Below are 25,406 nucleotides of genomic sequence, written 5' to 3' on the forward strand. Positions count from 1 at the left end.
GTAATGTAAATATGAATGAGTTGCGGGCGTCAGCAAAAAATTAGAGTGTTTTGGTTGTTGCGTGTTTTTGATCTTCATAGCTGTTGCAAACAGCTTGGGGTTAAAAAGGTATCATCATCCGCCAAGAAGAGAAATGTAGTGTGCAAAATAAGTGATTTATAGTTGAAAAGAAAAGTTTGTAGGACTAACCTTGTACATAAGACGTAGACGTTGGTTCTACGTATCTGCTGGTTGCTCTGTAAGTTGTTTTGCAATTGAAACAACTGCCGAGAATGCGCGACTGCCTTCGGTGAGAAATTTCATTCGTAAAATTATTACGAGTCTCGATTGATGTAATCTATGTCAAGTACATTGCATTCGTATCCCGTAACAAAAATGGGTGGGTTCAGACAATTTAGTCGAACAGACCACCGAATCCTAAAAGAATCAATTAGTTTCCACCAATATCATCATGTAATGTATGGCGTATTGGACTTACCTTCATCACCGCTCTCCTCTTCCTCCTCTTCCTTCTCCTCAGCAGCAGCAGGCTCGTCGCCACCAGTAGCAGCAGCGGCAGCAACAGGAGCGGCAGCAGCGTAAGCTTCAGGATTGGCAATGCGGTCCTTGAGCTCCTCAATCTCAGGCCAGCTGTACTCGGTCTCAATGGCAACAGACAAGACGTTCTTGTAGCTGTTGACGACAGAGTGCATGACGGAAGCCAAGGTGGGGTAAGAGGTAGCCAAAGAGATGGTGGCAATGGTGGTGATGGCGGAGCTGAGAGCCTTCAGGAGCTGCTCATCCTCAATGTCCAACACCTCGGCACCGAAGGTCTGGCCATCATCGTAGATCTGAGTGATGGACATACCGTAGGTGAAGGGAGAGATGTTCAACATGTTAAGAAGAGTAGCCTCGGAGGCACCAACCTTAGCACCAGCCTCAACAAGCTTGAGGTCGCTGGTAATTTCGATGGTACCACGAGCAATCTTGGTTGGGATACCAAGAGCCTGGAAGAAAGAAGTCTTACCGGGTTCCATACCGGTGTTACCAGCAGGAACGAAGACATCGGCAGGGGCAACAGCACCAGCACGAGCAGGAGCAGCGACACGGTTGGAGAGAATCTTGGTACGGACACCCTTCATGTCAGCGTTGGTAAAGATGAAACCAACGTTGCCTAGTGAATTATGCTCTAATCAGTATTTCGGGAAGACTCGGACATGATATAAAATAACAATCAGCATCGGAATCGACTAACCCTTAACGTGAGGCAGGAGACGCTCGAATTCAGGGTTCTCGGCGATGAATCCCTTGAGAGCACGACGAACCTAGACAGAAAGAAAAAATCACCAATTGGCACAGAGATCGACGGAAAATTATGGTGCATTAATGGCTTACCATGGTGTTCTTGCCCATGAGGACAACACCCTCACCACGGAGACTCAAACGAATCTCGTGCATCTGCTGAGAGCTGACATTGTCGACGGCGACAATGAAGATGGTCTTGTACTCGTCGAGGAGGCCCTTGAGCTTATCGAAGTAAGCGGCCTTGGTCGTAGATTTGCCCCCCATGTCTTCTTATGTTCGTGAAGAGAGGATGTTTAAGGGCAAATGGAAAGTAAGTCGTAATCTGGTGATGTCTCTTTGGACAGTGTTGACGTTGGATGAAATGTGTGCGCTTAATTTTCTGGCAAAACTTTGGTGCTTTCGGCTAACCGGACCCACCAACGCCAGCTCAGCCAATCATGTCGTACCTCCGAAGCTCGCCGGCCGCGCAAAGATTTGAAGTCATAGAAAACGAAGCTCAAAGAGCATATTTGGAGCTCGTTGATATCGTAACCCCTCATTCTTTCACTTGCATGTTCCGTCAATCCAATTCAATCTGTCAATTTTGTAAGAGGATTTTTGCTTCTGAACACCGTCGGTTTTGTTTCCCTAGCAAGCTGGGCCCGCAACCTGCATCCGCTCCATACATTTGCGCTCCTCATCATTACCCGACAGCAATGGCTCTGAAGGCACAGTATCCATTTCATTGCATTCAATACGCTAGTGGTGTTATTGTTGCGTCAGCAGGGCCCAAGCTCTACTCTTTCTCTGCCACTGACGGTCGTAAGCTTTCAACATGGCCCGAAAGCAAGACTAGTATCTCTGGAGAAGCAGCTGCAAACGACCCAGCCGAGGGCAGTGATGGACCGCCAGAGAAGAAAAGGAAGATCTCACCAGCTGACACCGCGAAGGGTGATCATGATGAAAACCAGGCTATTGTCACCACAGCTTGGTCATCCATCCCCATCTTGATTACGTCCCCAACAGGCCGGCACGTAGTTGCTGTAACTGCGGAGGACAAATATATTCGAGTCTTCGATATCAACTCAGAGGGAGTACTGTCGCAATTAAATGCGAGGTAAGAGTCTCGCTTCCTTCAGGGTCTTAAGAACGCGAACACTAAGTTAGGAATAGACCGGCGCCTAGGAAACCATGTGGGCTTACATTTTCACTTGACGGCAACACAATCATCTGTGCCGATAAAGGTGGAGATGTCTACAGTATACCTTTACTCGGTAGTGAGGAGGATTTTATACTACCGTCTCGTCCGAAAAAACAGTTTAAAGTTACTGCAAACACTTCAGTTGTGCATTCGAAAAGAAACTTGGAGTCTCTACGCCAACAACTACGCCAGGTGGAGAGGGGCGACGTTAAGACCAAATCCGGCCCGATCATTAAAAGGGATGTGCTTCTTGGACACGTCTCTATGCTCACGGATATAACTGTTGCTTGCTTACCATCGAGCACATCTTCCAGTGCCTACTGGTATATACTGACGGCAGACCGCGATGAGCAAGTACGAGTCTCGCGAGGTTCGCCTCAAACACACGTCGTTGAAGCCTACTGTCTGGGTCATGAATCTTTTATTAGTAAACTCTGTGTTCCAGCTACTTTGCAGCACCTTCTTGTTTCCGGAGGTGGGGACGATTATCTTTTTGTTTGGGATTGGAGAAACGGTCAGCTCTTGCATAAAATCAACATCGCTGCAGAGCAAGGAAAGAACCAGACTGTTGTCAGAGGCATATGGGCGACTAGACTTGCAAATACATCATCTGCTGCTATCTTTGTGGCTCTTGATGGGTACGTGAAACTTCGTTTAGACCGTATTAGCAAAAGGCTATATTCTAATGATTTTTAATAGGTCGCGCGAACTCTTGAGCTTTTTGCTGTCCAATGACGGAAAGATTACTGCCCAAAGTTCTCTCCAAGCCTCGGGAAACATCTTGGACTTGGCTTGCAACGATGAGAATGGCACCATCTTCGTCTCGGTTGATTCCTGCCATGAACCTGGCTCAACTAAAGCCTGGAAGAATAATTTCGACAGTGCTGCTCAAATGCTGATTCAAGGTTATGGAGTGGGGGTCAGGGATGGGAAATTGGCCTTTGAGCCTACAGCAGGTCAAGTGGTAGACAGCATCAATGCGCAGGGCACAGAAGAAGTCCTTGCAGGCGTGGATGAGTCCGCCTGGGCAAAGACTCAGAAGTCGTTGAGTGAGACGTTGTATTACCTAAACAACTATCGCAAGAGAGAGATGCATAGTTAGGTCATACATTATAGCATGGCCTTGATTTATCCAAAGTTAATCACTCACATAGAATTGAAACCGAGTATTTTATTCATTGTAATCAACTATATCACTCTGTGAATGTGAACGCAATGGTGGTTAGCTGCATATTACTTCGTAGTAGTTAAATGAGATCATGTAAGATAAGGGCTCAAGCCCTTATCACCCCGCTCAAGTTCAACGACGACGTACCTCGGAATTTCACGGCGATGGCCAATTGAGAACCTATAACTCGTTGCATTGATACGTATTCTCCGGAGCCCGGAACATTGCTATTCCAAAATTCTGTGATAGCTAGTTCCTTTCTGCAATCTATTCCAGCAATCTCCGACTGGCAAGTTTCAGCTCTGTAGCCGACGATGCAGGAGCAATTCGAGCCATTGAAGAATGATCTCTTGTTGAGGGCCGCGAGAGGTATGGCCTTTTTTAATTCCTCTACGATCTAATATCAAGTCATATGGAACCTAATGAGGGTTTTTGTCGTCCAGGTGAAAATGTCGAGCGGCCGCCAATATGGGTGATGAGACAAGGTATGTAACACTCGATTTTCTTCTTCTGAACCTTTTTCTGACACGAAGAAAATAGCTGGACGATACCTACCTGAGTATCACGAAGCAAAAGGCAACCGCGATTTCTTCGAATGCTGTCGATCGCCGGAAATTGCATCTACACTCACTCTCCAACCCATTGAACGCTTTGAGGGGCTTATCGATGCGGCCATCATCTTCTCGGATATCCTCGTTATCCCGCAAGCCATGGGTATGACCGTAGAAATGATCGATAAGAAGGGACCTTCTTTTCCGGAACCCTTGATTTCCCCGGATGATGGACAATATGAGAAAATCTTGAACAAGGTGGTTGACGTGAAGAAAGAGTTGGATTACGTCTACAAGGCCATTACTGTGACCAGATTCAAGCTAAAAGGGCGGGTCCCTCTCATTGGATTTTGTGGTGCGCCGTGGACTTTGCTTTGCTATATGGTTGAAGGTGGTGGGACAAAGCTATTCATTCAATCTAAAAAATGGATTTACAAGTATCCCAACGAAAGCAAGGCGATGTTACAGAAGATTGCGGAACTCTGCGTCGAATACCTTGCGTTGCAGGTCGCTGCCGGTGCGCAACTAGTTCAAGTATTCGATTCTTGGGCAGGGGAATTGTCACCGGCAACATTCAAGGAGTTCTCATTGCCTTACCTTCGTTATATATCCCATCATCTACCGAAGCGTCTGCAAGAGCTCAAGTTGGATCCGGTTCCCATGACTGTCTTCGCCAAGGGCGCCTGGTATGCACTCGATGAACTTTGCACAAGCGGATATAACGTGGTTGGATTGGATTGGTTGCATGATCCGGCTGAAGCATTCAAGATTGCTGGCGGCCGCGTAACTCTGCAGGGTAATGCTGACCCTGGTATTCTGTACGGTGATCATACTGCTATCACAAAAACGGTTGAAAATATGGTGAAAGGCTTTGGCGGAGGCAAGAAAGGTTGGATCGCAAACTTGGGTCATGGTACGTGTGAGCTCGTTGCATGAACAACAAATATCAGAGAATCTGCAGAAATTTTTCTAACATTGCTGAGTAGGTATAACCCCCTTTGTCAATCCAGACGATCTTCGGTTTTTTTTCGAGGAGATTCATAGGCTATCTCGGTGAACGTTTTAACAAAAAGAGAATCATTTGTGTATATAGAACATCCCCAAGTCATAAAAGAGAAAACAGAAGAGCAAGTTCTCGCAAGTTGACAAAAGCAGAATCACATGATCTCTTTCATGCGAAAGGATCTGGATTCCTTCCTTCCACTCTTAATTCTCCAGCCTAAGAGGAAACCGGTGGCTGTCCGTAATTTCTTAAGACTGTCGGCAGCTGGAAGATTTGCCCACCCACACCACCGTTACTTCATCATCACCATCACTTAAAGCAAGCAAATGTATCAATTTGCAGAGCATCATCTAATACACTCAAGTCACAGCCAATATGGCAGATCACAGAAAACAGCACCAAGTGGGACCCTGTTTGAAGTGGCTGGAAACCAAGTTCAACATCACAGATAGCGACGATTGTCACGACTACTACCACAGTGTTCGTCAAAGATCTAAGAACAAATGTACGCGAAGGGTCTCTTTGACTCGAAGAACCCGTGGTTAAAAGGACCAAATTCACATAGTCTGAAGGCAGCATGTCTAGAGCTACGAGATCGACATCCTGGCATTGGTTTTTTAAGAATCTACAATTTCGAAGACTCCGAGTGGCTTTATAATTGTCATACTGCAGTTTTCACCATGAGGATGACGTCTAAATTTTACGCCGATAAGAGAAAGGCCAGTTCCCAGTTATCAATATCCACGACAAGGGAACGAAGCGACGAAGGTGGCGGCGGTGGTGGTGATGGTAAATATGGGGAGATTATCACGCTCCCATCTTAGAAACATAACTAATAGAAATAAGGTCACATGATCAATTTCACACAGAAAATATCGTGCATGTCAAAAGACAACCCTTCACTTCTTCCTAGGAGGATGTATGATCGCGGGCATCAGTAGCAACAAACAACGATTCAGTATCAAGTTATGGAAATTGGATGCATTCCTTGATTTCATCAAACAATGATATTCCTTCCGTGGCAAGCAGAACGTGACAATCGGCTACGCTGAGGCTAATTGCGATAGTCCTGGCACAGATATACGGGTCAGGGTGACCACCGACTTGCATTTCCAGATCGGAATACGTCAGATGGTGAATACAAATAGAGATATTGAGTTTTTCGTTGAAGATGATGATATTACAGTAGGGATACAGTATGAAAGTGAATAGATGCTGATATAGTTTAAGATCAAAAAGCCAAGCTCGCCAGAACGCCATTGTTATCAAGACCGAGATCAATGCTGCAGGTCGCAAAGATGAGGGCACATAAACAGCCGGCTTTCCAGACGAGTCCAGCTACGACAAGGACGACCACCAAGTAATTCTACGTATCGGCTGTGAGCACTGTCAACCTGCCAGTGGGTGTCTTAAAAAGGCTGACTGAATGGGCGACCAGCAGCTAGCAAGCGTGATATGGATGACAGAGTACTAAGCAAATAGAAGTGGGCATTTCTCTCTGGATCAAATGTTCATTGAGTCTTAAACGGCGATATCCTCATTCCTATTGAATTCAAATCAAGGGTTAGAGAGAAAGTTAGAGAGGGAAACTCAGAGTTGCGCATTAGAGTTCAAACGCACCATAATTCGGGCTTGTCATGAATGAAGTTTTTCATCAAACGAATGCATTCTTCATTTTGCAGAACGACGACCTCAATGCCACGACTTTGCAAATATTGTTCATTTCCCATGAAATTCTTGTTTTCGCCAACTACAACCCGCTTGACCTTGTATAGTATACAAGCGCCGCTGCACATGTCACATGGTGACAAAGTGGTGTACATCGTAGCACCTTCGTAAGCAGAGGCTGGGAGACGACCTGAGTTTTCGAGAGCAGAGATTTCGCCCTTCGGATAGAATTCGATTAAAATGATATTTCCATCTTAAATTGCATCTGAAGTTCTCGCTTACATGTAACGTAGCACTTCCTTTTTGGAATCGCATGTTGTGGCCGCGTCCCAGGATCTTTCCATCCTTTGATACCAGACATGCGCCAATAGGGACGCCGCCTTCAACCTGTCCCTGGCGGGCCTCTTCGACGGCAGCAATGAATCCCGGGTCAGACTCCATTGTGATAGGTAGTGTTTATGGTTATGAACCGTGTACGGAAGGACTGGAGAGAAAAGAGAAGTTTTTATCAACCCATGGAAAACCCACCGGCGATAAAGAATGGGCGCGGGCCTCTCCCCTTTGCTTCTCACTTTTCCTCACTATACAATATATGTATAATCTTGAACTCGAAGAGGATTGATAGACTACGAAGTAAGTTTTTTCATCTCCCATGGGCTTTAGCTTACTGCTTTTCCCTCTCGTTTGCTGTTGATTCAACAAGGAGGGAGGAGGGGCACTCCGAACTCGTATCTATTCTCTTATCGATAAGCACATTCCGAGCCACCGCCACAACTGAGGCTGTTCCTAGCACGTGATTTGCCATGGTATGAATTTTTTTTTTTCTTTGAACAGAAAGGATTTCAGAAATAAGGGGAAATAATTGGTCAGCCCGTGGCAAAAAGCGCTGAAGAAGGCTGTGGAAGAAAGGCCAGCCCCATCGAAACCCGTCGAATTTCTCGGAATTTGCCTGGAACCGCGCTAAGCCCCGTTGGGTGCTCAGTCGCTATCAGACTTGCGGACTGCTTCAGGTTCTAGAGAACGGGCTTTACTTCTCTTTCTTTCTGTTGCTTCTGTCGTCACTCTCTCCTCTCTTACTTCCCTTCTTTGCTCATTTCTCGACATCAATCAAATTCGTCGACGCTACTTCTGTCCTGGAAAATCCCCTGAAGGCGGTACGATCTGCGACAAGGCCTTGGCATTTTTCTCACGAAGACTGAAAAAAAAGGCCTTGTTTAATCAACTCCGAGCTTCTATTCCCCTAGCGGCTATCATATTCCCTCGACTGTTTGACAACCAACTTCAAATCCAACGTGTTTCTCGTCGTTCGGTCGCCATTTTCATCGAACCGAGTCTTTCCGCTGTTTCCAGCCCGTCCCACGCTTGTTACCCGCTGACCGACTGACTGGTTATCGTTGTTGTTATAATTAATATCATTATATTAGCGCAAGTGAAAAGATCGCAATCATGGTGAAAGATACCAAGTTCTACGATATTCTCGGGGTATGTTCATTTGCGTGAATGAATACTATTATTTAAAGACCGGCCGGTTGATTTGGATATAGGTTGCCCCGACGGCCACTGAGGCCCAGTTGAAAACCGCATACAAGAAGGGTGCTTTGAAATACCATCCCGGTATGTATATACTCATTCGCGTTACTTTTTGAAACCTGGCCGGAGAAAAATGCTAATCAAGCACGAATCTATAGATAAAAATGCGTCTAATCCCGAGGCCGCTGATAAGTTCAAGGAACTCTCGCACGCATATGAGATTCTCTCCGACTCACAGAAACGCCAAATTTACGATCAATATGGTGAAGAAGGCTTGGAAGGTGGTGCCGGTGGTGCCGGCATGAACGCTGAAGACCTGTTCGCCCAATTCTTTGGCGGCGGTGGTGGTGCATTCGGTGGCATGTTCGGTGGTGGCATGCGTGACACGGGCCCCAAGAAGGCTAGAACCATTAATCACGTTCATAAAGTCAGTCTTGAGGATATCTACCGAGGAAAGGTGTCCAAGCTCGCTCTTCAGAAGTCGGTTATTTGCCCCGGATGTGATGGGCGTGGCGGAAAGGAAGGTGCCGTTCGTCAATGTACTGGCTGCAATGGCTCGGGTATGAAGACTATGATGCGCCAGATGGGCCCTATGATTCAGCGATTCCAGACCGTCTGTCCCGACTGCCAGGGTGAAGGTGAGATCCTGCGTGAAAAGGACCGCTGCAAGAAGTGCAATGGCAAGAAGACCATTGTTGAGCGCAAGGTGCTGCATGTGCATGTCGACAAGGGTGTCAAGAATGGCCACAGGATCGAATTCCGAGGCGAAGGTGACCAAATGCCTAATGTTTTGCCCGGAGACGTTGTTTTCGAGATCGAACAGAAGCCTCACCCGCGATTCCAGCGCAAAGACGACGATCTTTTTTACCACGCCGAAATCGATCTTCTTACTGCTTTGGCTGGTGGCACAATCAATATTGAACATTTGGACGATAGGTGGCTTTCAGTTAACATCGCACCGGGCGAGCCTATCACACCCGGTATGTTTTCTTTTTCTCTCTGTCTCCGTCTGTTATTCTCTCCCATGTTTTGACATGGAACTAACTCGTATTCTTTTACTGCGCAGGTGCTATCAAGGTGATCAAGGGCCAGGGTATGCCCTCGTTCCGTCATCACGACTTTGGTAACTTGTACATCCAGTTCGATGTCAAGTTCCCTCAGGCATCCGATTTGAAGAACCTCCAGCTGCTCGAGCAGGTCTTGCCTGAACGCGCACAACAAGTCCAGCCTCCAGCCGATTCGATGGTCGAGGACTTTGATCTGGAAGAAGTCGATCCCGCCCAAAGTGCACGAGCACAAGGAGCTGCTTACGAAGACGAAGATGAAGATGGTGTTCCTCCAGGTGCAGAGCGCGTGCAGTGTGCATCCCAGTAAAGAAATAAGAAAGCAAAAGCAAGGAAGACAGTTCTTTTCCGCCCCCACCTTTCACCAGCGTGATCTAAACCGCGTCCAAATTTGTTCTGCATACGTCGGCTTATGTCGAGGCTGAGGGGGGAGAAAAGAAAAAGAAAAAGAAAAAGAAACTAAACATGAAACTCCGCGCTATGGTATCTGAGTCCCTGGGCTTGGTTCACGCGATAATTTTCGAGTCTTGTCACACGAGGCGTTTGTTCTTGCTGCATCGTCGTTAAAAAGGGTCAATTACCTAGGTATGGTGTGCGGGTGGCGCGGTTTCCAACCAAGTAGCTACTCTTTGGATTTCGAAAAGGCTTTTGCCCTTTTGCTCTGGCTTCAAGCATTCGAAGATATGGTCAGTCTTTGGGGAAAGAAAGGCGGGAAAGGGGGAATGACCTTTACAAGCTTTTACTAGTGGTGCTTGCTTGCTTGCTTTACTTTGATGATTTATTTTCTTGAGAGATTCTGTTCATGCCTTAGGTCTCTGCTACGTTTGAATGATGCTGGTCACGGATTTCCTTTTGTGTGTGCTGATGCTCTGTTTTTCCCTCCCCTATTTATTTACCTTTGCACTACCACTAGTCTCATGGCGTTTTGCATTCTGTTTTCCTTTTCCCTATTTTAGAATGCATGGCTTTGGAAGGTCCAGTCCATAATGAACTAGTTATAGTTGGTTAACTGGCTATAACAGACTGCTTTGTAGGCGGCATCTCGCATATCAAATGCACGTGATATCCTGTATCAGATAATCAACACGCTTCCTGTGGGCCTTGGGCATTGACCCCTGCTCGAGGCATAAGCACCTTTTTGCCGCTTTGGGTGTTTAAAAATACGCTTTGACAGCCCTAGTGCATCACGCAATAGCTCCTGCAGATTGCCCATCGACCAAATACCGTATCGCAAATACGGCATAAAATATAATAGCCCCTTGGGAACGCACAAAACGCACGAATCAGGAAGCGATCCCGTATTTATGCGTTTTTGAGCTTACGCCAGCAACTTCCATCATCGGTGGAGTCGATCACGCCATCTGCAGCAACCAATAAACAGACGGCCGGTGGGGCCGTAGCCGGCGATTCTCTGCAGGCTTGGCTTCATTCTTTGCTTTCCAGCATCGTTTTTACGTATTTTTGCTGGATGATGTAGTACGTACTCACGTGGAGCTGCCAGGCCTTCCTGGCCCTGGCGGCTTCTCTCTTCTTCTGCGTCTCTCTCCTTCCTCTATGCCATAGATCATATAACCAATCTATATACGCTTTGACCGGGCCTGCTAGGGACTCGTATTTCGTTCACAATATTACGTACCAGCAAAGCTCGTGGAAGCTACCTTCTGGATTCGGCGTCCTAGTTTAGCCTCGATCACGACATCGCCCGCGTCTTCTGCGGAAGTCCAGAAATTACAAGGTATTCCTTTGTCTGATTGTGATCTTGTTGTCGAGAAGAGGCGGGTTGAAATAGCCTCGCATTTCCTATCCCTGGGAGCCGTTGACTTGCCATCTACCACTTCCTCATCCAGCTTCACGCGATGACAGAATAGCCTGGCTCGAGGGACTTTCTTGATATCTTCCTGTTGCAACCGCCGGGCCTTGCACATCTGGGGATATATATACCATTCATCCATCAGAACTAGATCCAGACCCCCTTGGACGACTCTTGTTTGAGATCCTACCTATCTATACGCTGCCATAATAATGTCGACCAAGGCAAGCACCAAATATGGCCATCTCCTGGCCAAGGGGCTCGGCATCAAACTTCCCTATCGAGATCCTCTGGGCTCACTGGCTGAACCCGTTACACGAGGAGAATCCGTATTCTCTTCCGGCACTGCTGAGAACTACGTCGAGCCAGAGCCGACTGCTAGGGAGTGGGTTGAAGACCTAATTCCAACTAGTCGTGATGTTGGTCTATACTTCTATAACCTGTTTCCTTTCCTCAGGTGGATCACACGATACAACGTGCAGTGGCTCATCGGAGATCTAGTGGCTGGTAAGCCTCTTTTCAATTGATGCGAGAAAATGATCCGTCAAAGCTCATGCTCTTTCGCTCAGGTATCACTGTCGGCGCTGTCGTCGTTCCTCAGGGAATGTCATATGCTCAACTGGCTGATTTGCCCGTCGAATATGGACTGTACACCTCGTTTATGGGTGTCTTAATCTATTGGTTCTTTGCGACATCAAAGGACATAACCATTGGTGTAAGAGAGTACCCTACGACGATATCAACGGATTCCACTAACATATTCCCTCCACTAGCCTGTTGCTGTCATGTCGACTCTTACCGGGAATATCATCATCGAGGTGCAAAAAGCCCACCCTGACCTGCCTGGTCATGTCATTGCTTCAGCATTGGCTGTCATATCCGGCGCAATCATCACCTTCATCGGGCTCATCAGATGGGGTTGGCTTGTAGAATTCATCCCCTTGACTGCAATTACCGCTTACATGACGGGTTCCGCCTTGAACATCATAGTTGGCCAAATAAAAAACTTGATGGGCGAAAGCGCCAAGTTCAGCACAAGAGGCGCCACCTACAAGGTTCTTATTTTGTCACTGAAACACCTTCCCAGTAGCAAATTGGATGCTGCTCTAGGGCTTACGGGGCTCGTCATGTTGTATGGTATCCGCTATGCATGCAACTACGCCGCAAGGAAGCGCCCAGACAAAGCCAAGCTCTTCTTTTTCATCGCGACACTGCGCACGGCTTTTGTGATTCTGTTTTACACTATGGTTAGCGCTGCAACCAACATACATCGCCGTGATAACCCTGCATTCAAAGTCATTGGCACCGTTCCTCGTGGTAAGTTTTAAAGCTGCCCGTCCTTGGCGAAATTGAACACCCTGTTAACTGATCAATCTTTATGTGTTCCAGGTTTTCAAGATGCCGGTGCTCCTAGGATCGACACGGGAATCATAAAAGCATTTGCCAGTCAATTGCCCGCTGCAATCATTGTCATGTTGATCGAGCATATTTCCATTTCAAAATCGTTCGGTCGTGTGAACAACTACAAAATCGACCCTTCCCAGGAATTGGTTGCTATTGGTGTTAGCAATCTGCTTGGTCCCCTTCTTGGTGCCTACCCTGCTACTGGCTCTTTTTCTCGGACTGCCATCAAATCCAAAGCCGGTGTCCGTACACCGATTGCTGGTCTCATCACTGCGGTTGTGGTTTTGCTTGCTATATATGCTCTTCCTCCGCTTTTCTGGTACATTCCACAGGCTTCTCTCTCGGCTGTTATCATCCATGCCGTCGGAGACTTGATTACTCCCCCGAATGTAGTCTACCAATTCTGGCTTGTTTCTCCATTTGAGGTATTTATTTTCTTTGCTGGAGTTTTGGTCACCGTCTTTGCTAGCATTGAGGATGGTGTTTATACTACCATGTGTGTTTCCATGTTCTTGCTACTGTGGCGCCTTGTCAAGTCACAAGGGGAGTTCTTGGGCAAAGTCAGAGTGCATTCGGTCATCGGTGACCATTTGATTGACGATGAAGGCAAATACGGACAACCGGGTCCTGTACCCGAGCGGACGCTCAACGAGGATAATGACCAAAATGACACATTCCGCAACATCTACCTGCCTGTTACACATCGTGATGGCTCCAATCCGCTGATTTCTGTCCAACACCCTTACCCAGGAGTCTTCATCTATCGCTTTTCAGATGGATATGTCTACCCGAATGCTAACAACGAGACTGACGGTCTCGTAGCAACAATATTTAAAGAAACACGACGCACAAATCCGCACGTATATGGGAACCCGGGCGAGCGTCCTTGGAACGATCCCGGTCCTCGACGAGGACAGTCTGAGCCAGACCGCAGCCACTTGCCTACCCTTCGCGCCATCATTTTAGACTTTTCCTCTGTGCATTATGTGGATGTGACATCTATCCAAAATTTGATTGACGTGCGCAATCAACTGGATCTATATGCCTCACCTGAGCCGGTACAATGGCATTTCACCAACATTAATAACCGATGGACCAAGCGAGCGCTTACATCTGCCGGGTTTGGATATCCAACTCCTGCACCGAATAATGGTTTCAAACGCTGGAAGCCTATTTTCAGTGTCGCTGAGCTTGGCGGTAGCAATTCTGCAGCTGCGACTGCTGAACGCGAGCGTCTCAGTCATCACCAGAAAACAGACCTCGAACAGGGCGGGTCCACATATACCACAGAGCGAGAGCGCAATGAGACTGAAAATAGTAGCAATGACGGGGATGATTATATCAAACAAATTAGCACTGCCACCGTATCCAAGCGTCAAAACAATATTGCCTTGGTGTCCGGTATCGGCCGTCCATTTTTCCATATTGACGTGACTAGTGCAGTGCAGAGCGCCATTTTCAATATCGAGGAAAGCAGTGGTGCCCTTAAACTCATCGAGCCATGAGAGGTTTGATGTTGTGTTATACTCAACTAGCCTGTCCTTCTTTTCTTTGGACTTTTTTTCCGTCGTTCATAGCATACCCGCGAAATGATTGTTCGCATGCGTTGGCTTTTCTTGAAATTATTTTGGGTTACTTAGATCTTCATGTACAGACAATTTTGGAAGAACTGAATGAATACATAAAACTTAACAATCTTTCTGCCTAGCCTCAATCCGATCTTCTGATAGGAAAGGCCTACAACGCGAAAGCGCGAATAACCCATGCTTTAAGCTAGTAGCCGCCAACTATCACTAGATGCAACCAAGCCATGGTCCCGAAAGAGTAGAGGTGGCTGTTCATGGTCAACTAGGAGAAACGAGAGTGTGCCTCACTACCTTCAAGGCATACCGCTAAACCATATCTAGTAGGAGATCGCGAAGGCCCACTCTTGAAGCGGATCTAACCCTAACTTTGTTTGAACGATGACCAACGAAAGACATCAGGGCAAATATGATATTCGACGTAGTCTTCTTCTCCTTTGATAGTATTACTATAGGGTTTAGGCAGAACCTTTCCATGAATGAGAATGTTTTATAAATATTGTCATGTTAAGTCGTGTGTTCGTAGAAATAGCTGGAGTGAATGTCAATTTTCTCCATACTATTTTCTCAATATCAGAAACCGCTTAGTTCTGGATATTATTACTGTTCAACTATCAGTTTTAGATCCAGTCAACATGATCAGATTCCTCAAAAAGAAGTATGATCAAACACATCGTCAACTACCCCCGGAGACAATTACTCGGGAAAATGAGGAGAAAAAGCAGTCATGTCCTCATCTTCAGCAACAGCAAGGCTCTGAAATTACTACTGCTGAAACTACAGAATGTCAATTTTGTAAACAGGAAAAACGTCATGCTCTCATCTACCGACTAAAATTGATGGCCGGTCTGCTGCTACCTTTTACTCTTGCGTCGCTGGATTTGACGATTGTGGCTTCGTCGACGCCGTTTATTGCTTCGTATTTTGGTGCGTTGGCTCTATTAGCTTTCTAATCATATCTTAAACCTGTCTACTGACACATATGTGTGCTTGTCAATTAGATAAACTCGACCAACTAGACTGGATCGTGACCGCCTACACATTGACATCTACCACATTCATCCCGACCTTCGGCCAGCTAGCTGACGTATTCGGTCGTCATGCGGCCCTGCAATTGTCAATGGGACTGATGGTTGTTGGGAGCACATTAGCTGCTGCCGCGCAGACATGGGGAATGCTTCTGCTCGGACGAGCTCTACAGGGAACAAGCGCAGCGGGAATTATGAATATTATTGTTATTGTGCTTGCCGACAAGGTCTCGCTGGAAGAAAATGCGAAGAATAATACGGTTTTCACCTTGGTGGCGGGCATTAGTTATTCGGTTGGGCCTGTTGTTGGGGGGTTTGTCCCCTCATTCTGTGAGCATCGATATTGAGCAATTGACTAACGAAGCTATTAGGTATTTGACAAATGTGAGATCTGGCATATACTATCGTCAGCCAAGCAATGCTTGCTAATATTAATTTATCTTGACAGGCTAGCTGGAGATATGTCTTCGTGATTTCGATTCCGGTGAGTATTTTTATTATCGCTCTGCTGTGTCCTGTACCTCGATTATAAACTAACAATATGGGTAGATTGCCTTTGTCTCTCATTTCATCATCTACTTCCTCCTCTACGATGAGCTCGTAGAAGGAACCCATCTCAAACGCGGCGCCAAATGGTCTTGGTCAACGTTCGCTCAGGGTCTAGCAACAATCGACCTCGGCGGCAGCGTGCTCTTCATATTCGGCATCGGACTCATAATCCTAGGCACGACATGGGGCGGATCCACATATTCATGGACATCGGCCGCAGTGCTCGCGCCTATCATCGTCGGGGGAGTTTGTTTTGTGCTGTTTTTTGTGTATGAATATCTTCTTGAACCGGGGAATTTGTTGTCGAATGCTTTCCCCAGACAGGTCGCCATGGTTCCTTTTGGTATGTTTTCGAGATTGGATACTGGGCTTCTTGCGCTTCTTAACTTTTCGGCTGGCGCTGGTGAGTGGATTTGCTTTTAACTCACATTATTGGATTTTCTACTAAAATACCTCCGCCAGCCATGTATGCTGTGTTCTATTACATCAGTGTCTACTTCATTGTGGCTGAAGGTTACTCTGCGTCCCAGTCCGGTGTTAATCTTCTATATTATATTCCTGGAATGGGAGGTTGGTATCCATCTGCATATCCCCCTTGGTACAAGAAGAGATCTAACCATTTACTTTCAACTAGCCGGCGCATATATCGCCATGTTCATGTGCAACGCATGGCCAGCGCAGACATTCTTTACCTTGCTCGCAGGCACGATTCAGGAAACAGTCGGCCTCGCAGTCCTCACTTGGGCAATGCACTCCGGAAACAACAGCGTTATCAAAGGCGTCATGGTCCTCGCTGGAGCCGGCACGGCCTGTCGATTTATGCCCATGACGCTGCACGTAGCAGGCATCTGGCCCAAAAATATTGCACCGGCCATGTCTCTCATGCGATTTGCGCAGCCGTTTGGTGGGACATTGGCATTGACAATTATGGGTTCCGTATTCAATAATAAGTTCGCTTTTGACGACAGTAGCAGCAACAGCGGACTGAGCAGCATCAATGTTCATGATACGAGCAGTCTCGATAGTATAAGCAGTTTACCGGAGAATATTCAACAGATTGTCCGCACCACTGGGAAGAATGCTGCTATGTGGGCATTCATCGCCATTTTGCCCATCATGGGCATCAGTCTGGTGGCCAGCTTGTTTCTAGGCAATGTTTGGATTAAGCCAAAGAGGAAGATAGAACAACTCCCACCGGGAACGAGTGAGGTTATCTATGTTCCATATTTATATGCTATTCTAAGGGTTGGTTTCTCTTTCCTCTATTTCAACGGCTCATCAGTCAATATATTGACTTTTTTTTTTTTTCATTACCTATTTAGGGAAATCTCGACTCGTACAAGCGTATATCAAAGCCACTTGCGACGCAGGAGAAGTTGCAGCACACTCAAAGAGCATCGGGGGCGTCTGATATTGAGCTTCTACCAAGGTAGATGATCTTTCATCCTACTACATGTATTCGCTTCGACTCTTCTTTTTTAATCGTTTCCAACAACTTCCATTTGCTTCGTGTGTAATTAGTATATTAATACGTTTGTGTTCTACTTCTATTGTGACTAGAGATCAATAACCTTGATGCCCATTAAGGTGAGTTATTTTACACCTTATTAAGCATAAATTAACGACAGTAACATATCTTTCCATCGAATCATATATACACAAACATTAATCTAAAGTCTTGACCGCCATCCTCTCATCCAACAGGAAGACATGAAAGAAAAAAAACAAAAATAAATAGATCACCTCAAAACACCACCGACACCAGCCCAACCAAGCACAAACCCACTCAACGCCTCACTCACGACACCGCCACCTAGCCAAACATCTCTCCAGGCACCTTTCCTCTGAACAACAGCCCTCTTAATACCACCACTCACATGGATTTTCCCGAATTCATCAATACCCTCAATCTCACCACCGCTTGCGCCTGGATAATATACGCCTGCACCTGCCGACGAAGAAGCAGAAGAAGCAGGCCCGAGAAGCAGAACCTGGACCAGTGCGGAGACAATCAGGGTTCCGATGAAATAGAATACGAAGCCGGCGGTGGACTGCAGGCCGAGAATGCCGGCTGATATGCCGAGGAGGAAAGCTGATAGGGAACGTAGCTGGGAGAGGACCTGTTGTTGTTTTTTAAGATGTTAATTGGCTTTTTCGTGCATAACTGTGGAAGGGAAAAAGAGGAGGGGAAACGGTACTCGTCTGTTATGCTGGACGGATTCAGGGACTAGAGGGTGAATGAGGAGGGAAAGCTCCTGTTTCGTGGGGGGCATTTTTTTTCCCTCTTTGTTCTTTGGGCCTGGTGTGTTGCTGTTCTTCGCTTTGAAATATGTCTCCCTAGCTAGACCAATGGTTTGTGTGGTGAGCTATAAGTTGTTGCTTGATGCGCAGTTGGTGTAGTGAATTAATTGATGAGGTTGATGGCGGAGCTTAGTGCCAAGACTGGTATTAGCTGAGTATTGTTACCGTATGATAATTACGATATAGAAACGTTAGATGAAACATCACATACAAACCATCAAAACATTCATGTACCTGCCCATTCTTTGGCGTCATTCAAACTAGAGACACAGAAAGAAAAATCTACAATGAAAACAATTGATCGGCCTTGGTCATTCCACATCACATCACGTAGCGTCACATAAGCTGGTCCAAACACAGACAATTCAAATAAGTACAAATCAAATTTTAATTAAGAAGAGAAGGAAAAACATAGGAGGTTCATTGCCACATAAATTCATCCTCCATATCATTATGTATTTATGCATGTCAAGCTGAATCATACTAAACAATGCACACACCCCCGGGAGTAGATAGACTGGGCTCTTCACTCCGATTTTATGCCTCGTCTAATCTTTCAATTTTCCAAAAAGAAAATAAAATGCACGTCGTCAAGCTCACAGAGCATCTTCAAGCTTGCCCTCAGATCTGGCTTCCTTGACTTGTTCAAAGACCTGGCACAGTTTGTCAGCAAAAATCGTTTGCAATAGGTAACGGATTTGCTTATCTGTCTCACCTTCAACATCTTGTTTCTGGCACCAAGAGCATTAACACCACGCTCTTCTAGCCCCTTGTCGTCTAATTCAATCAATTCTGTCCACTTGAGATCCTTTAGGTTATCCGTGTATTTGTGCAACCGCAGAGAACGAAGCCAAGCCGGAATGTCCTTCAGCAGATTGGGGTCAGTTGGATCTTCGGGTGGCTTTGAGCTTCCGCGTCGGCCCCGCGGAGACCGTCCACGCTGCACCTCAGAATGGTCGGAAAGATAGCCTTCATGAGACCCGAGACCGAATTGCCCAAGGCCCAGAGTATTGAGATTGTTTCCTAGAAGGTTATTGTTGGGGTCGTAAGCAGTCAGGAATCCATTATTCTGCGGAGACGTAAATCCAACTTGACCGAGGGGCCCCTGCAGTGCAATACCAGGGGAACTCGGGCGAGACCTACGACCAGATAGAGCAGCTTGCTGTTGAGCCTGAAGTGCGGCAATTTGCTGCGCATTCAAGACCTGTCCGGCATCATTGACCATCACGAGGTTAGCCCCCGGAATGTTAGGACCAAGGCCAGGAGATAGAGGTCCGGCGTTAGAGTTCTTCCCGTGGCCGTCATTCGAGCGTGCACGGCGGTATTTACGGGCATCGTCCAATGCGATACGATTGTTCACCGTTGACAAAGCCGCCAGCTTCATTGCTGTCGCATTGGCGACCATGTCCGCTTGGGATCCTCCGGTCTGCTGTGCGTTGAATGTTGGCGCCATAGGCGTATTGGTCAGCGAAGCCCAGCTCGAGTTTCCAATATTGTAGGGAGATAAAAGAGGAGCATCTTGGTGAGAGATTTCCGGGGCGTTGATGGTTTGGCTCTGCACATTGCCGAGATGCGGAGAGCGAAGTCCTGAAGCGTTTGGCTGATTGAATTGACCCAGTGGCTGTTGCTGTAATTGTCCGGAAGACGACTTGGGGCGAGCAATTGGTGGCTGTAATTCCGGGCCCCGTTGAGCCCATGGCGAGGACGGCGGCTGGCTCAGCGAGTTCTTATTGGTGTCAGGGGCGGAAATGGTCGGTGCCACCAGGGACGAGCGATCACCTCCGAAAACAGCACTGTTTCGGTTCGAGGCAGGAGCATTACCGGTCTGCTGAGTAAATTCGGCCTTTTTCTTGGCGATTGCCGCTGCAGCATCAGGGAACATGGCATTAATGGTAGAGGAATCCAGTCCGGAATTTCTTTTCGCGCCGGGCGACGGGGGAGGGCGCCCCAAAGAATTACGCGAGCCGTCTGCGGTCGTGAGCTTTGACATTGCATCACTTAAGCGGTTGGACATGGGATCTAGAAATATGTCAGCGTAAAGAAATAACAAGAAACATCAAAGGAGGGAAAGATTCCTACTGACCTTTCTCTCCGAAGTTTGCTGGGGACAGCACTCCAGACATCGGGTGACTTTTCGCCATTTGCTGCAACACCTGGATAAAAAAGCGAATCTGCACCTGAGTCGTCTGCTGCAGCAGAGCATACAATGCAGCAGTCCTTTCCGCCTCGCTCAAAACGCGGAACCATTGCTCAATCGCGCTAAGCTCGTCTTTGAAGTCTTGGTCGATCGTTGCCGCGGCCATTTCTTCCAGAGTAGTCTCGAATTGATCAATATCGGCAATCCATTGTTGAGCAGCTTGATCCAACACATCATCGGCGTTGCCTTGGCCTTGCGATTGCTGGTTGAAGAAAACCTCGGAGGACGGACGGATGCTGCGAGTAGAAAGAGGGCTGGGGAAACCAGACATGTCGGCCGAGGCCCGCAATTGATGCGAGCCGCCCAGATTGCGAGCAGAGGATGGCGGCCGCAGAGTTGCCTTGGAGGCCTCTGGAGTGCTATTTCTATTCCCAATAATGTGACTGGCCATCTTTATTCGCACTAGCAGCACGCAGTATGATGCAGAATTGTAGGATCACGTGTAGGAACAAAGATATGGAACGAAAAAAAACGCTCAAATCTGTGCACGCAGTTTGCTGATGTCGATAAAGAAAAGGGGGGCTGCCAGGAACTCGGCTGTTGTTTGTTGGCTCTGGGTTCTGACTTTGTGGATGCTCCAAAGCAGGCGTCGTGCTGTGTTGCTGGCAGTGATTAGTTTGAGAGTACAGACCAGTCCAGTGGCTGCACAGAATTATTTATTTGCAGGTTGTGTCAAGCACAGCCAGTGAAAGGGCTGATAAGCGTGTGAAAGGACAAGCAAAACAACGAGAGGCACCCGCAGTGTGGCAGCGTGTGTCAAACACAACAGAAGGCCAGGCCACTGGCACTGGGCAGGACAATGGAACGCAACAAAAGAAGGACCAGGAATGGATGGAGGGGATGGCAACGAGATGTGGAGGTGGAGATGGAGAGGAACAGGAACTGTGAGGAGAGCAGAAAGCGGCGAAGGGAAGAATTCTTAGACCAAGAATAAGCGTAGGTTTATTTATAGGGGATTGGGCCGTGTAAGGTTAGCGCCGACCGTCGCCTGCGACTGCCACTTTGTTAAGGCCGCCACCACCTGGCCTGGACCGCTTCTTCAGCTTCTGGTATCGACTCAGCTGCATCTGGAGCAGCAGTCATGCTTTTTTCGCTGCTGTTTTTCGTGGGCTGGCTGCAAGTCACTACCGAGTCCAACTACTATATTCAGGAATGAATGCTAGAGCCATTCTGACCATGGCGAGTGGCATGCGTCACAGTTCTGTCTAGTGGGTATGAGCCATCATGCAGATATGGTGACTACGTAGGTAATAGTAAACAGGGTGCGTACTGTGGTCTAACATCAGAGAACAGAGCACACAGAATGTAGATGTCAACACAGCAGCAAAAGCGATGAATTTCTGCTGTGGATACAAAAGCCGGCCTCTGATTGGATACCGCCACTATCAAATCCGCCCAATCCATCCATCCTTCCTTCCTTCCTTTTGCTCGTCTCGCTCGACCTCAACATATTTCTCTCCTCTACACACCGCAGCTTTCCAAGCCAAGCGGGCCATGCCATGACCAAGTGGCTTTGTATGTCTACGCGCGATCTTGGATATGTCTCGACCGGGCACTCCGAGTGGGCTCGCTGGGTATTACCCAGAGGATCAAGATGAGCCCGGCAGCAGCAGCCTGCTTCCAGTAGACCCTGCCATCGACCCTCGTCTTTACAACGCTAGCTACCTAGAGCCTGGGTCCGATGTTGATTATGTCGGCGCTGAAGATGGCATCGCGTCCATGTCATTAGGCCAGCGGAGGCTACTCCAAGAACAAGTCGATTTAAGCGCGTCAGATGATGACTCTGATGATGAGCAGTTATGGGACGAAGGAGCAGACTTGTAAGCTTCTGCGATAATGAATGAAGCGCGTGCAATCAGCTGACTTGGATGCAGATATGGTGAGGAGGCATCTCCTGGAGGAGATATTGAAGATCAAGAAGACCATGATGATATCGATCACAGCAGTGATGATTACGACGCCCGTGAAGATATGAACACTGATTCGCCCCCCCCACGAAAACGCCGCCGCAGAGGTCAGGGCCCATTCAGTGGCCGTTATGGCGCACGAGGAGGCAAAGGCATCAAGCGAGGCCCGCGTCGGCCACTTGAACCTAGCCCAGAGTTTAAAATGCTTCATTCCCAGGCTACCGAAGCCTTCATTGACGGCGACTATGAGCGCGCAACTGATTTAGTGCAAAGAGCTATTCTCGTCAATCCCGAAATGTTTGCGGCGCACTCGCTGCTCTCCGAGATCTTTCTAGCTCGAGGAGAAAAAGACAAAGCTGTGTCTGCTCTCTTCAGCGGGGCTCACACTCGGCCGCGTGATCCTACCGTGTGGTACAAAGTGGCAAAACTCATTCAGGATAGAGCTGGAACAGATCGGCAGAAAACTCTGAACGACATGATTTATTGCTATAGTCGCATAATTGAAATCGACCCCAAAATATACAATGCTCGCTTCCAGAGGGCCGCTGCATATCGCGAACTTGGACACAATGGTAGGGCAGTTACCGAATATGAACGTATTCTCAAGGAGCTCCCTCACAATATCCGGGCTCTTCGACATCTGGCCGAGACACTCATAGACATGCATGACGTTCGGAAAGCAGCTCAGTATTACATGACAAGCATTGAATATTACATGTCTCTTGAGGCTGAGGATAGCATTGAATTTTCCTGGTCAGATGTAAACATCTGCGCCGAGTTGTTTGCCTTTATGGGACAGCCTGAATCGGGCCTGCACCTGTTGTCGTCAGTCTCGAGGTGGCTTCTGGGCCGCAAAGATGACGACGTGTGGGATAACTTCGTGGATGATGATCGAGAATGGGATGCTAATGACTCGCCCCGTCGCATCAAGACCGACGGTTTCGTGCCTGGTGTCTATCCAGAAGATTCGTATGGATTAGGACTTCCAATGGAATTGCGCATCAAACTAGGCTCGTTCCGCTTGAAGTTAGGCGAGAGGTACTTTGACGAGGCATTGGTAGGTATAAATCCCTCTATTTTCCATATACAAATTGATCTGACGGCTTTTTACAGACTCATTTTGAATGGCTTGGTCCTGATGATACTTCAGAGCACTCTAACGTGTATGACTATGCTGATCTCTACAGAGAAGCAGCGGACGCATTGAAGGATGCAGGCTTGTTTGAACAGGCACTGCGCTTCTATAAACCATTACAGCTTACCGAGGACTATGCCGATGTCAGCTTCTTCCTGGCCATGGGCGACTGTGCCTTTGCGTGTGATAACCATGAAGACGCAGAGTTCTGCTACCTCACGGTTGTCGAGAATGACTCTACGAATCTCCAGTCTCGTGTGAACCTAGCTAAGCTGTATGAAGTAATGGGCGAGAAACAGAAGGCGCTTTATTTTGTAAACCAAGCTGTCTTACTTGGACGTGACGAATATGGAGGTCGCAGTCGAAGACGACGTAGGGATCGTCGAATTGCACAGCTAGCAAGAGAATTCCAAGATGCTAGCACTACGGCAGCGCGGAATCATATTGTGCCCCGATATCTAGCGAGCGTGACGGCTCAACACGAAACCTTACCAGAAAGTGATCAAGATCGTCCACAGCATGTACAGTATTTGTATTCCAAAATGAATGACCTTCGATCGGCTATGCGGGCAGGAGATGCTGAAGTGACAGAGGATTGGCTCGACATTGCGGACGCATTGCTGCGTGATTTCCGGACTAACCGCGTGTTCTATCCTTTACAAAAGCATGTGACTTTTCTTGGGTATTCACGAGAGGAGCAGTTAAAGGCTGGTAAAAAAAAGGATACGGTACTGGATGAGATGCAAGAGATGGCAGGACGATTGCAAGAATCACTAGGTATTTTTTTTTTCTGAGTGTTGTTCTATAACAAGGATATAGCTAACAATCTGTGATAGGTCAAAATCTGACAGAAGACGCTGAAACCATCATTCCTAATGATTATTACGGAATATCGTTTGACGAATGGCTGGAAATGTTCCTTGAATACGCTTTTGTAGTTTCTGGACAAGGTGAAAAGGAAGAGGCGTACAATGTTCTAGCATCTGCGGCAGATGCCAGCGTCTGGTATCATTCAAAGGACAAAGTACGGCAGATTCATGTTTGCTGGTTAAGTAAGTATCTGTCTGTCGTCTAAATTTAATGACTAATACTGATTTTCCAAAGCGTGCGCCCTTCAACTACACGACGAGGAAACACTTGTCAGCGAGGCACGATGGTTTACCAAGGACTATCAATTCGTAACAGATACATATCGATTATTTTCCCTACTGAGCAGACTATGCGGCGATCCAAACAGATCGCTATTTCACGCATCGCCGAGCATGAAATATATGCTCCGACAAGTCAAGTCCATGGATTCCACATTACCCAAAGACTATAACCCAATGACAGCAGCATCGTCATCAACAATGGCCAAAAGATCAAAAGCAAAGGCAGGACTCCCATCAAAGCCAAAAACCGCATCTTTAACCTCGCGCAACGAAAATGGCGAGCTCGTAGCCGCAGTAGACATGGACGTCGCCCTCTTGGTTTTATATGGACACATCCTCTACTCCGGAAACAGCTTCTACCCGGCACTGAACTACTTTCTTCGAGCGTATGCGCTCGACCCCGAGAACCCATCAATCCTGCTATCCATTGCATTGTGCTACATCCATCATGCGCTCAAGCGACAGGCAGATAATCGTCATTACTTGATCCTGCAAGGATTCTCGTTTATGTCGTTATACCGGAAAGCGCGCGAGAAGAAAAACACCGTACACGACAGTGATAACAATAGCGCATTGATTGTTGAGCGTCAAGAGGTACAATTCAATTATGGTCGTGCCTATCATTCCCTCGGCTTGCTTCATCAAGCAGTATCATGCTACGAGCGTGCGTTGGAAATGGGAGATCAAATCAGCGCCAGACATGAAGAAAACGAGCAGGGGAGAAAAGAAAACAAATTCGTTGAAGACTTCTCGCCCGAAGCGGCACTGGCCTTGCAGAATATTTATGCGCTGAACGGGGATTTTGCGGGTGCTAGGAGGGTTACGGAGAAGTATCTTGTTATTTGATTTATTTTGCTAGCTAGGTACCTTGAGTGTTTTGGCATTGGAAAATG

At 47.3% G+C, this 25,406-nt stretch overlaps 9 protein-coding genes across 9 annotated transcripts; 6 read left to right on the forward strand and 3 right to left on the reverse strand.

Moving 5' to 3' along the window:
• Positions 1–394: 394 nt before the first annotated feature.
• UA08_05295 (60S acidic ribosomal protein P0) lies at positions 395–1,548 on the reverse strand (the record flags this gene model as incomplete). The annotated part of the gene is made up of 4 exons (XM_020267601.1): positions 395–417; positions 479–1,153; positions 1,235–1,304; positions 1,375–1,548. The coding sequence occupies 4 exons, from the start codon at positions 1,546–1,548 to the stop codon at positions 395–397; spliced, it is 942 nt and encodes a 313-aa protein (XP_020119823.1).
• Positions 1,549–1,979: 431 nt separating this feature from the next.
• Positions 1,980–5,240, forward strand: UA08_05296 (hypothetical protein; the record flags this gene model as incomplete). The annotated part of the gene is made up of 6 exons (XM_020267603.1): positions 1,980–2,380; positions 2,437–3,102; positions 3,164–3,513; positions 4,076–4,117; positions 4,173–5,096; positions 5,170–5,240. 6 exons carry the CDS (start codon positions 1,980–1,982, stop codon positions 5,238–5,240), a joined length of 2,454 nt encoding a protein of 817 aa, XP_020119824.1.
• A 321-nt stretch (positions 5,241–5,561) lies between these two features.
• UA08_05297 (hypothetical protein) lies at positions 5,562–6,010 on the forward strand (the record flags this gene model as incomplete). Its single annotated transcript, XM_020267604.1, has 2 exons — positions 5,562–5,691; positions 5,859–6,010. 2 exons carry the CDS (start codon positions 5,562–5,564, stop codon positions 6,008–6,010), a joined length of 282 nt encoding a protein of 93 aa, XP_020119559.1.
• Positions 6,011–6,707: 697 nt separating this feature from the next.
• Positions 6,708–7,295, reverse strand: UA08_05298 (Cytosine deaminase; the record flags this gene model as incomplete). Its single annotated transcript, XM_020267605.1, has 3 exons — positions 6,708–6,729; positions 6,807–7,072; positions 7,137–7,295. The coding sequence occupies 3 exons, from the start codon at positions 7,293–7,295 to the stop codon at positions 6,708–6,710; spliced, it is 447 nt and encodes a 148-aa protein (XP_020119558.1).
• A 1,005-nt stretch (positions 7,296–8,300) lies between these two features.
• Positions 8,301–9,758, forward strand: UA08_05299 (Mitochondrial protein import protein mas5; the record flags this gene model as incomplete). The annotated part of the gene is made up of 4 exons (XM_020267606.1): positions 8,301–8,336; positions 8,399–8,468; positions 8,543–9,364; positions 9,451–9,758. 4 exons carry the CDS (start codon positions 8,301–8,303, stop codon positions 9,756–9,758), a joined length of 1,236 nt encoding a protein of 411 aa, XP_020119561.1.
• Positions 9,759–11,470: 1,712 nt separating this feature from the next.
• Positions 11,471–14,167, forward strand: UA08_05300 (hypothetical protein; the record flags this gene model as incomplete). Its single annotated transcript, XM_020267607.1, has 4 exons — positions 11,471–11,765; positions 11,828–11,973; positions 12,032–12,575; positions 12,648–14,167. The coding sequence occupies 4 exons, from the start codon at positions 11,471–11,473 to the stop codon at positions 14,165–14,167; spliced, it is 2,505 nt and encodes an 834-aa protein (XP_020119560.1).
• A 713-nt stretch (positions 14,168–14,880) lies between these two features.
• UA08_05301 (hypothetical protein) lies at positions 14,881–17,255 on the forward strand (the record flags this gene model as incomplete). The annotated part of the gene is made up of 8 exons (XM_020267608.1): positions 14,881–15,172; positions 15,247–15,586; positions 15,645–15,657; positions 15,722–15,757; positions 15,823–16,165; positions 16,285–16,392; positions 16,457–17,067; positions 17,145–17,255. 8 exons carry the CDS (start codon positions 14,881–14,883, stop codon positions 17,253–17,255), a joined length of 1,854 nt encoding a protein of 617 aa, XP_020119563.1.
• Positions 17,256–18,719: 1,464 nt separating this feature from the next.
• UA08_05302 (Protein vts1) lies at positions 18,720–20,711 on the reverse strand (the record flags this gene model as incomplete). Its single annotated transcript, XM_020267609.1, has 3 exons — positions 18,720–18,776; positions 18,839–20,142; positions 20,207–20,711. The coding sequence occupies 3 exons, from the start codon at positions 20,709–20,711 to the stop codon at positions 18,720–18,722; spliced, it is 1,866 nt and encodes a 621-aa protein (XP_020119562.1).
• A 1,148-nt stretch (positions 20,712–21,859) lies between these two features.
• UA08_05303 (hypothetical protein) lies at positions 21,860–25,359 on the forward strand (the record flags this gene model as incomplete). Its single annotated transcript, XM_020267610.1, has 5 exons — positions 21,860–22,140; positions 22,195–23,284; positions 23,341–24,139; positions 24,199–24,414; positions 24,467–25,359. The coding sequence occupies 5 exons, from the start codon at positions 21,860–21,862 to the stop codon at positions 25,357–25,359; spliced, it is 3,279 nt and encodes a 1,092-aa protein (XP_020119565.1).
• Between the last annotated feature and the right edge of the window lie 47 nt (positions 25,360–25,406).

Source organism: Talaromyces atroroseus, assembly GCF_001907595.1.
Source record: "Talaromyces atroroseus strain IBT 11181 chromosome Unknown scaffold_6, whole genome shotgun sequence".
Lineage (NCBI taxonomy): Eukaryota > Fungi > Ascomycota > Eurotiomycetes > Eurotiales > Trichocomaceae > Talaromyces > Talaromyces atroroseus.